Genomic DNA, 13,845 nt, shown 5'->3' on the forward strand with positions numbered 1-13,845 from the left:
AGATATGAACAAGATACAGACAGAGGTATAGGAGAAATTGAATTTTCAGGAGCGAAATCCTGACGCTAAAGTCATACGGGGGACAAACAGTACGTGAAGTAGACGAAGAGACGACCCGGCGTCGGAGAACTGCCACTGCGGCCGCAGCCGCGGACTTCGGACGCGCCGCTCCCCGCCGCGACCGCTGCGGAAGCCCGGGACCTCAGCGGCTGCAGTGCGGGCGTGAGGTTGAGCAAGCAGCAACGGCTGTCCCCAAAGTAGACGCCGTGAGCGCCGGAGGCATCGCGAGGGGCGAGCAGGCCTGTCACCTCGGGTCCTCTCGGGTAATCTCGGGTCCTCTCGGCTCCTCTCGGGTCCTCTCGGGTCCTCTCGGGTCCTCTGAGGTAATCTCGGGTGCTCTCGGGTGATCTCGGGTACTCTCGGGTACTCTCGGGTCCTCTGAGGTAATCTCGGGTGCTCTCGGGGGCTCTCGGGTGCTCCCGGGTGATCTCGGGTGATCTCGGAGGCAATCGCGAGGGGCGAGCAGGCCCGACGCTGCGAAGCCGGCGTGCAGAGCCCCAGACGCCTCCCGCACCACAACAACGACTCCGCCGCGGTACAAGTGCACCTACCGGCATAGCTCCAGGGAGGTGCCTTGCCAGCTCCAAAGACGTTCCAGACGGCGCCGCGGCAGAGCTGCGCAGTCTGACCCTAACCCTTACCCTTACCCTAACCCTTCCCCTACCCCTACCCCTAGCCCTTACCCTTCCCCTACCCCTACCCCTTACCCTTCCCCTACCCCTACCCCTTCCCCTACCCCTACCCCTACCCCTAACCCAACCCTAACCTGCGCGGCAGAGCTGCGCGCCTTCTCGGCGAGCGTGTGCTGTAATCTCGGCCAATCTCGGGCAATCTCGGGCAATCTCGGCTAATCTCGGGCAATCTCGCACCCGCTCAGCGAGCGTGTGCAGCGACCGGCCGTGGCAGCTGCTCGAGAAGAGGAGCGACCTGTTCACGGCCGGAGCTGTGAAGAGAGGGGGAGCGCAGCGAGGCGGCGGCAGCTGCTCGAGAAGAGGAGGGCGCCAGCCGGAGCCGGAGCTCGGCCGAGGCATGTCGAGGGACAGCGAGACCAGCCACCGCCACTCGCGGCTCAGAACCACCTGCTCCGCCTGCGGGAAGGGTCCGAGAAGGCTCCGCGAGGCTCCACCGCCGTCACCGCGCGCGCAGAAGCAAGTTGCTCGCCGCCGCCGCAGCCGCCTCTCCCTCCGCCTCCCCGCCCGCCTCGGTTGCAATCCCTTCCTCCTCCTCCGCCTCCTCCGCCTCCTCCTCCTCCTCCTCCGCCTCCGCCTCAGCCGCCGCCTCCGCCGCCGCCGCCCTCGCCGCCGATGCCTCCGCCGCCTCCTCCGCCTCCGCCCCACCTCGGACGGCCAAAGAGGAGCGCAGCCAAGCGCGAAGCGTCTCCGGCGCCAGCGAGAGCAACTGCGTCAGGCTCGGAGACCCCCCGCCCTGCTCCCGCTCCCGCGCCTCGGCCGCCTCGCGCGCTACCGCCACCTGGCCACACGCGGGCGGCATGAGCGGCAGCTCTCGGCTGCAGCGGCGGCCTCGCGGGTGACTGCCACCGCGTGGGCCGAGGCGAACCAGTGCACCACGCGCCTGTTGACGATTGATGATGACTGAACCGCTATGCAGCCTCCCCTAGAGGGGCGAGGCAATGGACCACCGCGCGCCTAGGAAGTCGACAGCTGACGGCGTGCTACTCGCAGCTAAGAGGCTCTGAGCTGGGAGGAGAGCACCGTGCCACCACAGGGGCCGAGAGGCCGTACTGTCGTCTCGAGGGCTGTGGAGGGTGGGGGATGCACCGGACCATCTAGCACCTCTCGCCGCGCCACAACGCTGGAGAGGCGAGGCAGGTACCGCGCGCTCCACCGGCTAAACGAGCCCCCTAACCGGCTCAGGAATGCCACATCAGTCCCCTAAACCAGCTGACGAGCACCGCACCCTCGGCGGAGGCAAGAGCCTCCGGCGCCGACCGAGACCGCCGCGTGCACGAAGGCGGGCGGGAGGGGGCGAGGTGCGCTGTCTGACGGCGGGTCGCCTCCGCCGCCGTCGTCCAGCTCGAAGGCGGCGGCCTAGAGTGTTCCGCGCTGTCGAATCAGATGACTACTGATGTAGAGCGCCGTCCAGCCCAAAGGCGGCCGCCAGGAGGCGAGGCACGTTCGCACGGGTGGCCGGCTCGCCCGGCCCGAGCGTCCGCCACAGCGCCTCTGCTCGCTCCGCGTCGCTCCCTCCAATGCACTCGTCGACCGCCCGCAGAAACGCAGTGGCAGGGACTGAGCCCGCGGCCTCGCTGCTCGCAGCGGCGACCACCGTGGCCCACCACCGGTCCGCCACCCCCTCAAGTCGGCTGCGAGTGCTATCGCACTCCTCGACCCACATCGCTGCAAGGTGGGCGTCGAAGCACTTCCTGTTGACGGACTGCTCTCCAAAGGCGAGCCGCGCTACGGTTCGTGCGAGGGACCGGAGGCGCTGACGGTCGCGCTCATCCATGCCGTTGACGAGTGAGGCGCGGCTCATTGGCCCGGGTCACGTTGCTGGCGTCGGCGATCGTCAGCAAAGCAAGAGTTGCTGCGGAGACACATAGCGCTTTGGTGTCCAGTCCGAGCCTAGCTGTTCTTCACCTTTCTACCTACCTACCTACCCGTGTTATGGCCCTGCGACCGCGCACCCCCGGGGCTAGGGCTCTCTAGACACACACTCTAGCCCGTAACCCGACCGATGCCGAGCGTCCGCTGCCTACTCGAGTAGGCCACGGAGAGGATTTGTCGGACCAGCTGCTGCCCAAGAAGATCGAGGCGTGGGCGAGCCGGCCGCCCACGCCTGCTTCCTCTGACGGAGAGGACAACAGCGACGGAGAGGACAGCGATTGGGACGAGTAAGCAAGGCGGGCAGCGGAGGATGAGCTGAGGGAGGGTGTAGAGGATGTAGAGTGTAGAGCGCTGTAGAGCTGTAGAGATGTAGAGCGCTCTGGAGCGCTGTAGAGCTGTAGAGCTCTACATCGGGCACGGGACGAACTGCGTGCGTTGTAGAGCGATGTAGAGCGCGATTTTGTTGTAGAGTTTGTTGTAGAGGCTCTACAGCCAACCCGCCGGGAAGGCAGTGACTCAAAGAGGTCGAGTCGCACTAATGGGGTGTCTCCGAGCTTGCTGGAGCTCTAATGGACGGCCTTGACTATCACTGATACACAGAGAGTCACTCTGACGGCACACAACACCCCATAACTGCGTCATCACCAGCCTGCCATGCGTCGCCGGTGCCGCATTCGTCGCTGTGCTTCAGGTGGTGGACTGTCGGCTGCGAGGACGGTCGCATTTGCGCGAGGCGAGGCGAGCATTCAGACGCGTTGTCTGCGCCATGACTCGCGCCAGCGCGCGCGTGCGGGAGCTCCTGGCTGAGCGTTGAGTCCAGGCGAGTTGCGCTGGCCACTATCGCTACGCCGAGCCGAGCTGACGCGCCGAGGCGCCGGCCAGTCGCAGCCGTGAGGCATGCCACAGCAGCAGAGGTACCTCCCACCCATTGGGCGGGCAGACAGAAGGCCAGGGCAGCACTGGCGAGTGCAACGCGCCTCATGTCGGAGAGCGACCGTGCCTCGTTCGCCGCTTTTGATGTAGAGTTTGTTGTAGAGATTTCACGTTGTAGAGCGCCTCTACATCGCTCTACAACGCACGCAGTTCGTCCCGCGGCGGATGTAGAGCTCTACAGCTCTACAGCGCTCTACAGCGCTCCAGAGCGCTCTACATCTCTACAGCTCTACAGCGCTCTACATCCTCTACACCCTCCCTCAGAGGATGAGCGAGTAGTAAAGCTCCAGCGCGGTGACTGAGTGAGAGTTCGCGCGCCGGGTTCCTGGATGTGCTGACGTAATGACATGTTTGGAAGGCACCTCGATGATTTCTTTTTCTCGCCAAAATGGAGCCGGGGAGCAGCGGTGCTGGTACGAGCGCTGCTGCTGAGGGCGGCGAGGGGGCGGTGACTGGCGGCGAGGGCTGCAGTGGCACGCGCACCCCAGAGGCGGAGAGCGGCGCCCGCGAGGCGCGGGCCGCAGTTGTTCCTGGCGGAGGTGGACCCGCTGTGTCTGTTGACACATCGGATTCCACGCCGCCGGCGGAGGAGGGACTTGGGCGCACGGTGCTGTCGGCTGGCAGTTCTGGCCCGCCTTCTGGTCTTGGAGATGTACACGTTCACGCGACTGTCGGAGGTAAATCGCCCGAGCTCGTCTCGGGCGTGGCCGGCACTCCGTTCTTTTATTCCCAGGTGAGCAGTGCAATCCAGGATCAGGTGGCGGGCGGGGCGGCTGTCAGGACGCCAGCGGAGGCGGCGGTCGAGCGGGCGGGCGTGAGGACCGGGCGAGGCGGCGGCGGCGGGCGAGGCGCCAGGCGGGATGGCTGCTGGCGCAAGTGCGCATGGGGGAGACGGCGGCGCGGGTGGCGAGCGCTCGCGCAGAATGATCATGGGGGGGGGCGGAGTCGATTGCGGCTTTGGGGAGGGTCCGGCGGGGAGGGCGGGGTGGGTCGGGACGGGGTGGGGCTTTGGGGAGGGGTCCGGGGTGGGGTGGGGTGGGGCGGGTGTCGGAGGAGGGGATTTCGGACGCCGGCTCTTGTGGCGAGGACGATGGCTTCTAAGGAAGCCGTCGTCTGCGCCTTGTCTGTCGTGTGAATCGTGCGTGTGCGAGAGCCTTTGGTTGTGAAATTCTTTTTGGAGGTAAATCGCCCGAGCTCGTCTCGGGCGTGGCCGGCACTCCGTTCTTTTATTCCCAGGTGAGTGCAATCCAGGATCAGGTGGCGGGCGGGGCAGCTGTCAGGACGCCAGCGGAGGCGGCGGTCGAGCGGGCGGGCGTGAGGACCGGGCGAGGCGGCGGGCGGCGGGCGAGGCGCCAGGCGGGACGGCTGCTGGCGCAAGTGCGCATGGGGGAGACGGCGGCGCGGGTGGCGAGCGCACGCGCAGATGGGGGGATCGGGAGGGGGGCGGAGTCGATTGCGGCTTTGGGGAGGGTCCGGCGGGGAGGGCGGGGTGGGTCGGGACGGGGTGGGGCTTTGGGGGAGGGGTCCGGGGTGGGGTGGGGTGGGGCGGGTGTCGGAGGAGGGGATTTCGGACGCCGGCTCTTGTGGCGAGGACGATGGCTTCTAAGGAAGCCGTCGTCTGCGCCTTGTCTGTCGTGTGAATCGTGCGTGTGCGAGAGCCTTTCGTTGTGAAATTCTTTTTGGAGCACTTTTTCTCGCGATGTCCACCCCGCCGCGCCGCCGCTCGTGCCGCCTCGCCTCCGCCTCCACCGCCTCCACCGCCGCCCCCTCGCCCGACACGCCGCCGCCCGCCCGCCTCCTCGACCTCCCAACGGACCTCCTCTTGCGCGCCCTCTCTCGCTGCGACCCCGTCGACATCGCTCGCGTCGCGGCCGTCTCGCTCCTCTTTCACGCCTCGCTCGCGGTGGAGGCCATCCGCTTGTGGGCGCAAGAGCGCGGCTTCGAGCTGCCGGCGCAGCCAGAGGGCGAGGGCTGTGCCGTGCGGTGGCTGTGCTGTTCGGCGTTGCTGTGGGAGTCCAACCCGCCGGCGAGGTTGGCAGCAGGCTATACGCACAGCATCTTCATCGACGGCGAGGGGCGGCTCTCGTCGTGCGGCTCAGAGCGAGTCGACTTGGTAAACTCATCAGGGCTCCTCGGTCACGGCGAGGGCGTGACGCGAATGACAACGCCGACTCGCCTCCCGACGCTGGGTGAGCGTGCCGTGAGCGTGGCAGCTGGCGCCGCGCACAACCTCACCCTCGCCGCCGACGGCAGTGTCTGGAGCTGGGGCTGGGGAGCCCATGGCCGGTTGGGCCACGGCGACAATCAGAACCAGTGGCAGCCGAAGAAGGTCGAGGCCTTGTCTGCCCAGCGCGTCGTCGCCGTGTCGGCGGGAAGCGGCCACAGCCTCGCCCTCGCCGCCGACGGCAGTGTCTGGAGCTGCGGCTTTGGAAACTTTGGCAGCCTCGGCCACGGCAACTTCGAGAACCAGCTGCTGCCGAAGATGGTAGAGTCCTTGGTTGGCCAGCGTGTCGTCGCTGTGTCGGCAGGAGGCAGCCACAACCTCGCTATCACCGCCGACGGCGCCGTCTGGAGCTGGGGCTCAGGAAGCTTTGGCAAGCTGGGCCACGGCGACGTGCAGGCCCAGCTGCTGCCCAAGGAGGTCGAGGCCTTTGCTGGCCAGCGCGTCGTCGCTGTGTCGGCTGGAGACGCGCACAGCCTCGCCATTTCTGCCGACGGCGTCGTTTGGAGCTGGGGCTTTGGAGGCTTAGGCAAGCTGGGCCACGGCGACCAGCAGCGTCAGCTGCTGCCCAAGAAGATCGAGGCCTTTGCTGGCCAGCGCGTCGTCGCTGTCTCGGCAGCAGCCAGCCACAGCCTCGCCACCACTGCCGACGGCGCCGCCTGGAGCTGGGGCTATGGAGGGCGAGGCAAGCTGGGCCACGGCGACGAATATGGTGAGCTGCTGCCCAAGAAGATCGAGGCCTTTGCTGGCCAGCATGTCATCACCGTGTCGGCGGGAAGCAACCACAGCCTCGCCCTCGCCGCCGAAAACGCTGTGTTCACCTGGGGCGAGGGCGAGTACGGCTGCCTAGGCCACGGAGAGGACTTGTCGAACCAGCTGCTGCCCAAGAAGATCGAGGCGTGGGCGAGCCGGCCGCCCACGCCTGCTTCCTCTGACGGAGAGGACAACAGCGGCGGAGAGGACAGCGATTTGGACGAGTAGGAAGCAAGGTGGGCAGCGGAGGATGAGCGAGTAGTAAAGCTCCAGCGCGGTGACTGAGTGAGAGTTTTGACTCGAAGTTCACGGACTTGCTCTTTGAGAATGAGTACTGCCGCGCGTGGGATTTTTATCTGCCGCCCGGCGGCGGAGACGCGGGAGAGCCCCACCACCACGTCCTCGACTACGCCTTTGTATACGTTGCCAAGGGGCGGCTGCTCGGCGCCCGCAGCACCGACGGCGCGGCCGGCCTAGTCAGGGAATGGCGTCTGCTTCACGCATGTAGCTGTGGACAGGCTCGCACCACGACGGCTCGCCCAGCCTCTTCGACTCGGTCAACGAGGATGGCGACGTGAGCTGGTTCGACATCCCCGACGGCGCGGGCCTTTGCCCACGGCGGCGTCAACGGGTACGATGACCTGCCGATGAGAGAGTACCTCGTCGAGCTCAAGTAAGGGGGTTGGGGTCTTATTGAGTGTCGCCGGTAAAAGTCTAAGAAAAGAAAACCAAGGAGAAAGAAAAATCTCGCGGGCGCCGCCCGCTCTACGGTACCCCGATAGCCACCCATCATGGCCTCCCACCGCATCGGCGCGCGCGTCGCGGGCCTCTCGCCAGAGCAACTGTGCGCCATCATCGAGGCGCAGGCGGGCGCGAGCGACGCCGCGCTGCGCGTGGCGGAGGAGCACGCCGCTCGGCTCGTGGAGCAGCCCGAGTGGATCGTCTCCGAGGTCCTCCTCTCGCCGGACCTCGCCCCGCACATCCTCGCCCAGCTGCCGACCAAGGCGCACGCCGCCAAGGCGACGTGCCGCGCGTGGCGCCGCGGCTGGAAGGAGACGCTGAAGAAGCGCGAGAGGCCGCGCCTGGCCGTGTTCGGCGGCCGCAACGACGCTGGTGAGCTCCTCAGCTCGGTGGAGCGGTACGACCCGTCAACGAATGAGTGGGAGGGGGAGGCTGTCGCGCCAATGCCGACGGCACGAAATGCCGGCATGGCGGTGCTCGATGGCAAGCTCTACGCGTCGGGCGGCCAAGTTGTGGTATACGATGGCGAGGACGACGAGGAGGACGTCGCAACTTCCAATGGTGGAGCGGTACGACTTTGCTACGGATGTGTGGGAGGAGGTGGCGCCGATGACAACGCCACGCGAGGATCACGCCGTGGCGGTACTCGACGGCAAGCTGTACGCCGTGGGAGGCGAGAACGAAGACGACGGCATCCTCAGCTCGGTCGAGCGGTACGATCCCGCGACGAACGCGTGGGAGGCGGTGGCGCCGATGGCGACGGAGCGAGAGTCACACGGTGTGGCGGTGCTCGACGGCAAGCTGTACGCCGTGGGAGGCTTCAACGCCGGTGGCTCCCTCAGCTCGGTGGAGCGGTACGACCCGGCGACGAACGCGTGGGAGGCGGTGGCGCCGATGACGACAGCGCGGGAGGCTCACGCCGTGGCGGTGCTCGACGGCAAGCTGTACGCTGTGGGTGGCAGCGCGGGCAACGGCCACCTCAGCTCGGTGGAGCGGTACGACCCGGCGACGAACGCGTGGGAGGCGGTGGCGCCGATGGCGGAGGAGCGGTTTATTCACGGCGCGGCGGTGCTCGACGGCAGGCTGTATGCGGTGGGCGGACAGGATGTCGGCTACAACGCCCTCAGCTCGGTCGAGCGGTACGGCTTGGGTACGAATGCGTGGGAGGCAGTGGCTCCGATGGTGACGGCGCGCCTCTTTTTTGGCGTGGCCTCGCTGAGGGGTTAAAGAACTAACTGGCCCTCTGTCTCTTGGCGACTCTCTTAACGTAGCCGTATAGTGTAACAAGGTAAGGTAAAAAAACTGTTCAGTTTTCAAAGGCGAAAACGCCGGCGTACGCCGTCCCCTCACAGTGATTTCCGTTCCCACCGTTCAGCGTGAGCAACGGCCTTCCGAATCGATGGCCCAATCGTGGCCGGTCCCGCTATGGATATGCCCAACCCACAAAATGAATACGCATCGCCTTATGCTCTGGTTTCGGGTGCGTAACCTGGTGCGTAGACAGGCGCAGTTATCAAAATACAGCAGATATGAAGGCCGGCCCTCACCCCGGACCTGCTCACAGCGCATATTTTCCTTCGAAAACAGCACAGAATACTTCAATGTTGGCCCTGCCCCGCACTTACGCAGCATAATTTTACCAATTCAGGCCCATCGACGACCGCGTTACGCATGACGTATCATGTATCCGCATACGTACCCCCTCCTGGCGCCACAGCCTGGAGGCGCTGACGTACTACGTATACGCATTATGTTTCTGCACTCGCCAAAACGCCCGCGAGACGATTGCCTGGCCAATGATTTCAGGCTCCCGCGCTGCCTTGCTAATCGAATCCCAATTGTTAAACTCGCGAAATTCTACGTGCGTCCGCTGCATGATGGCCCCGCCTCGGACCGCGTCGTCAGAGGGCGTTATGCTGATCCCAGCCATCGCCAAGAACAGCACGACTGGCTACAAGAACGTGTCCTACATCCGCGGCAAAAAGAAGTTCAAGGCGGATGTGAGAGATGGCGGCAAGCATGTCCACCTCGGCTACTTCAACACCGCCGATGAGGCGGCCACCGCTTACGCTCGGTCAGAGTACGGCCGCGCCGACGCCGCCAAGCTGCTGCAGCCCCGCCCCGCTGCCACTCCTGCTGGCGCCGAGGCGATACGGCAGGTGGAGAGGGAGGGCCTCGCCCTCACCGCCAGTAGCAGCAGCAACACCGGCTACAAAGGCGTCCGCCACTGCCCGAAGCAGCGAGGCAGCAAGAAGTACAATCTGGAGGTGAGGACTGGTGGCAAGATGGTCACCCTCGGCTGCTTCGCCACCGCCGAGGAGGCGGCGCTCTTCTATGCCCGCAGGGAGGCGGGCAAGGACACGCTAGCCAGCGATCTCACTGCGCCGCCGCTGCCGCCGCCGCCGTCCTCGACCTCTGCGGAGCTGCCAGTGTACGAGCTCAGCATTCTGACGCCTGAGCAAATGCGAAATGGCCGCCAACCCGACATATAGTCCATCGTCCAATTTGGACTATAGTCGAGCGCGTCGGAGAGGTGTTTGGAGACAGGCTCATGATTATGCAGCAGCCCTAGCACTTGGAGCACTAGCGGCAGCGCCAACTTATGGCAGCCCTAGCGGCAGCGCCAGAGTGCGCGTACATAAAGGGGGGGGTGGGGGGGTTAGGGGGTGGCTGTCGAGGGCTATGCCCGAGTCTGTTGTTACCAGCGCACATACAATCCTAGCCAGCTTATGGCAGCCCTAGCGGCAGCGCCAATTTATGGCAGCTCCCTAGCGGCAGCGCGAAGTTAGGGTTAGGGGTTAGGGTTAGGGGGGGGTAGGTGGTTAGGGGTTAGGGGTTAGGGGTTAGGGGTTAGGGGTTAGGGGTTAGGGGTTAGGGGTTAGGGGTTAGGGGTTAGGGGTTAGGGGTTAGTGGTTAGGTGGGCGGATGCGTCAGACGTATGCGTAATACGTGAGGCGTAACCCTTGCTGGCCGCCACTTCTCAGTCAAATCCGTCGTGCGTGTGCGTAATACGTGGGACGTAAGCTCCCCCCGACACCCATGGCGAGCGATGCATCAGACGTATGCGTAATACATGAGGCGTAGCCCTTGCTGGCCGCCACTTCTCAGTCATATCCGTCGTGCGTGTGCGTAATACGTGGGACGTAAGCTCCCCCCGGACACCCATGGCGAGCGATGCATCAGACGTGTGCGTAATACATGAGACGTAACCCCCTCTCCGCCGCCGTTCACGGTCGAGAGCGTAGTGCATGTGCGTAATGCGTCGGTCATAGGCCCACCCAGCCCCGATTTACGATCCCACTGCGTAAGACGTGTGCGTAATACACCGTGCGTAGCGCCCCGAGAGAGCCTCTCTGGCAAAGCTTACATAAAACAGATGCGTGGTGCGTGGTGCGTAGCGGCCAGAAGGTCGGTTGTAACGATCGGTGCAGAAGACGTGCGCATGCGACGTCCTACGAACCGTGGGCATGGATGTGCATAAGGTGGCCAACAATTGCATTAGTGGCTCTTACATATCCATAGCGGGACCGGCCACCTCCCCGATGGCCTTGCTTCAGCATCCCGCTGCGTGACTGTGCTGTCTCAGGTTCGCCATTCCACCCGTGTCTGTCTCAGGTGGTGCGAATGGACTTGGGCGCTTTTCAAGCTCGCTCGAAGCAGTGGCGTGAACTGACTGGCGACGATGGCGCGTACAGAGACACTGAACTCATAGGCTATGGCGAGTTTGGTGGTAGCTCGTCAACGGGCACATCCCAGTTTTCGCCGACGTTGGTGCGTCAGCCAGGGTCGAACCGCAGCCGTTCCCCTTCCACACACAGCCCCGGGTCTGCCTCCTCTCCGCCATCCGCCGTCTCCGCCAATGCCGCTCCCGCCGTTCGTGCCGTTCCCCGTCATCGCGCCGTCCATGGGCATCCATGCGGCCGTCCGTCACCGTCTCCGCCACACCTCTCATAGCAGTGCACCATATCCAATCTCCCGCCTTCCTCTCACTGAGTATCTGATACCCATCGTACGGGGGCACTCGGCAGGTGGCGCGGAGTGCCCCCGTCCACTCGGCGGGATCGCAGCTGCCTCTGTCTGCGCGTCCTGGAGATGTACCAAATTGTCGCCGCCGGAGACGACTCGACGCCGCTGAGATCGGAGATCAAGCTCTGACAGGTCGCACGTCGCTCCTTTGATGCCGACGTGACTCACCCGTGCAGATCGCATCAGGACACGGTCTCGACGCGCTCGGTACGACGCCTGCGACCCGTCTCGGGTCAGGTGGCACGACGCTCATCGCGCCTACCAGCGCTGCCGTACAGGTTGCCACGACGAGGTCGAGCACGCTTCTATACGCTCGCCGAGCCTTCCTTTCGCTCCCATTAGGCAGCCTGGGAATGGTGGCGGTCAGAGGCAAAGCCTACGAGGGGTGGTGGAACCACATGTCACGGCTACTGCCGGCTCGACCCACGATAGCCTCCGAAGGCTGACTTTGCGGCACCATCATCGGACGATGTCGACGAGTTAGGTCGCTCTCGCGGTAGCCAGATGACCTCTCATACTAGGAGCATGGCCGACGTTTTTTGATCTCTGGGTCAGTGGGGGGCCGAGCCACCTCGGGGTGGCGGGCGGGCGGGCGTTTTGAAAAACAGAAAACAGAAAACAGAGGGGGGCCAGGGCCCCCACTACGATTAGACACAAGCACCTGGCTCCTGGGACAAAGCGAGCAGCAGCAGCAAGCAGTCAGCGGAGAAGGGGGGGGGGGACCGGGGGGGGGGGTGGGGCGGGGGGGGGGGAAGGGGGGGGGGGGGGGGGGGGCGGGGGGGGGGGGGGACGGGGGGGGGGGGGGGGGGGTGGGGGGGGTGGGGGGGGGGGGGGGGGGGGGGGGGGGGGGGGGGGGGGGGGGGGGGGGGGGGGGGGGCGGTGGGGGGGGGGGGGGGGGGGGGGGGGGGGGGAAGTGGGGGGGGGGTGGTTGCAGGGCGGGGGGGGGGGGGGGGGGGGGGGGGGGGGGGGGGGGGGGGGGGGGGGGGGGGGCGGGGGGGGGGGGGGGTGGGGGGGGGGGGGGGGGGGGGCGGTGGTGGGGGGGGGGGGGGGGGGGGAGGGCGGGGGGGGGGGCGGGGGGGGGGGGGGGCGGCTGGGGGGAAGGGGGGGGGGAAAGGGGGAGGTAGGGGGGGGGTGGGGGGGGGGGGGGGGGTCGGGGGAGAGGGGGGGGGGGGGAGGGGGGGGGGGCGGGGGGGGGGGGGGGGGGGGGGTTGGGTGGGGGGGGGGGGGGCGGGGGAGGGGGGGGGGGGGGGGGGGGGGGGGGGGGGGGGGGGGGGGGGTGGGTAGAGGGGAGGGGGGGGGGGTAGCGGGGGGGTAGCGGGGTGGAGGGGGGGGCTGGGGTGGGGTTGGGTGTGGGGGGGGGGGGAGGGCGGGGGGGGGTGGAGGGGGGGGGGGACGCGGGGGGGGAGGTATGTGGGGGGGGGGAGGGGGGGGTGTAAGGGATAGGTGATGGTGGCGCCTTATTCCAACTTCTTCTTCTCGATGGGAGGGGAGGGGAGGGGAGGGCGCGCCTGCTCAAACTCGATCGTCAGCTGCGCCGCGCCCTTGCGCTCCTGCGCCTCGCGCGCGTCTTCCTCGCGCTCCTTGCGCAGCATCTGGTAGGCCTGCCCAAACACGCCCTGCCCCCACCCCTTCTGCAGCTTCTCCGCCTCCGCCTGCACCTCGTGCACCTGCGGACGGGTCGGGTGGCTGGGTCGGTGTGGCCGGGTCGGGGTGGCCGGGCGTTGCTGCGGGCGGGCGTCGTGGGTGGGTCCGGTGGCCCTAGGGTGTGTGGTGGGTGTAAGCCCGGTGTGCCAGAGGCGGACTGGGGTGCTGTCCTCCAGCGCGACAACGCGTGTGGCGTGAGGACAGCGGCTCGGAAGCTGGTCTCTCGACAGGTCTCGGAGTGCTGCGTGAGTAGTCTGTGCGAATGCCACCTCCTCATCCATCATCCGCTCCGCCTCGAGCAGCTGCTCCCAGATCCCAAAGGGAAGCAAGCCGCGGTTGAAGAGGCGCACCATGCGCGGGTGGTCGCGCTCAAGCTGCTCTATCAGCGGTATGTCCGCCATCGCGCGCTTGAGCAGCGCGAGCGGCAGCGTGCGCTTGTCTGGCGGCTTGGACTCGCGCAGCTCGTCATAGTCGTCGATCTCAATGGGGAGCTCGAAGTTGTACTGCTTGTCATCGAGCGCCTCGTAAACCTCCGGATTCTCGAGCACCTGACGCGGGAGCCGCAGACGCCGGTGAGCGCCGGAGAACCGCCGCGCAGGCTCGCAGGAGGCCGTGTCTGCGTGCTCAGCAGAACGCCGCACAAGGCAGAGCAGCAGTGTCTGCGTGCAAGCGGCCCGCCACGATGCGTCGGCAGCGCCTCGCGCGACCGACGCGCTGTGAGGGACAGCGCGGGGCGCGCCAAACGGACTGCTCCTGATGCTGCCAGCAGGCGGCAAGGCGCAGCGAGCGCGCAGCAGAGAGTGGGTCGCGTGCAGGTGCTGAGCGAGGCGTTCTGGGCGCCGGGTGTGCTGCGCGGTGGAGGCCGCTCCTGCTTCTCTTGCCGCTTGTCCACCACTAGGAAGA

At 66.6% G+C, this 13,845-nt stretch overlaps 3 protein-coding genes across 3 annotated transcripts in view; 1 reads left to right on the plus strand and 2 right to left on the minus strand.

Moving 5' to 3' along the window:
• Nucleotides 1-3,029: 3,029 nt before the first annotated feature.
• On the minus strand, nt 3,030-3,606 carry EMIHUDRAFT_236956 (hypothetical protein; the record flags this gene model as incomplete). Its single annotated transcript, XM_005778534.1, has 2 exons — nt 3,030-3,110; nt 3,259-3,606. The coding sequence occupies 2 exons, from the start codon at nt 3,604-3,606 to the stop codon at nt 3,030-3,032; spliced, it is 429 nt and encodes a 142-aa protein (XP_005778591.1).
• A 3,716-nt stretch (nt 3,607-7,322) lies between these two features.
• Nucleotides 7,323-9,764, plus strand: EMIHUDRAFT_236957 (hypothetical protein; the record flags this gene model as incomplete). The annotated part of the gene is made up of 3 exons (XM_005778535.1): nt 7,323-7,555; nt 8,990-9,539; nt 9,696-9,764. 3 exons carry the CDS (start codon nt 7,323-7,325, stop codon nt 9,762-9,764), a joined length of 852 nt encoding a protein of 283 aa, XP_005778592.1.
• Nucleotides 9,765-11,810: 2,046 nt separating this feature from the next.
• Nucleotides 11,811-13,845, minus strand: part of EMIHUDRAFT_236958 (hypothetical protein) — a gene marked incomplete at both ends in the record, with an annotated part of 5,769 nt that continues 3,734 nt past the window's right edge. Inside the window, 3 exons of the mRNA XM_005778536.1 lie at nt 11,811-11,844; nt 12,817-12,965; nt 13,212-13,490. Coding sequence (XP_005778593.1) covers nt 11,811-11,844; nt 12,817-12,965; nt 13,212-13,490 — 462 coding nt within the window. The remainder of the gene's footprint in view (nt 11,845-12,816; nt 12,966-13,211; nt 13,491-13,845) is intronic.

This window comes from Emiliania huxleyi, assembly GCF_000372725.1.
Source record: "Emiliania huxleyi CCMP1516 unplaced genomic scaffold EMIHUscaffold_243, whole genome shotgun sequence".
Taxonomy (NCBI): Eukaryota; Haptophyta; order Isochrysidales; family Noelaerhabdaceae; genus Emiliania; species Emiliania huxleyi.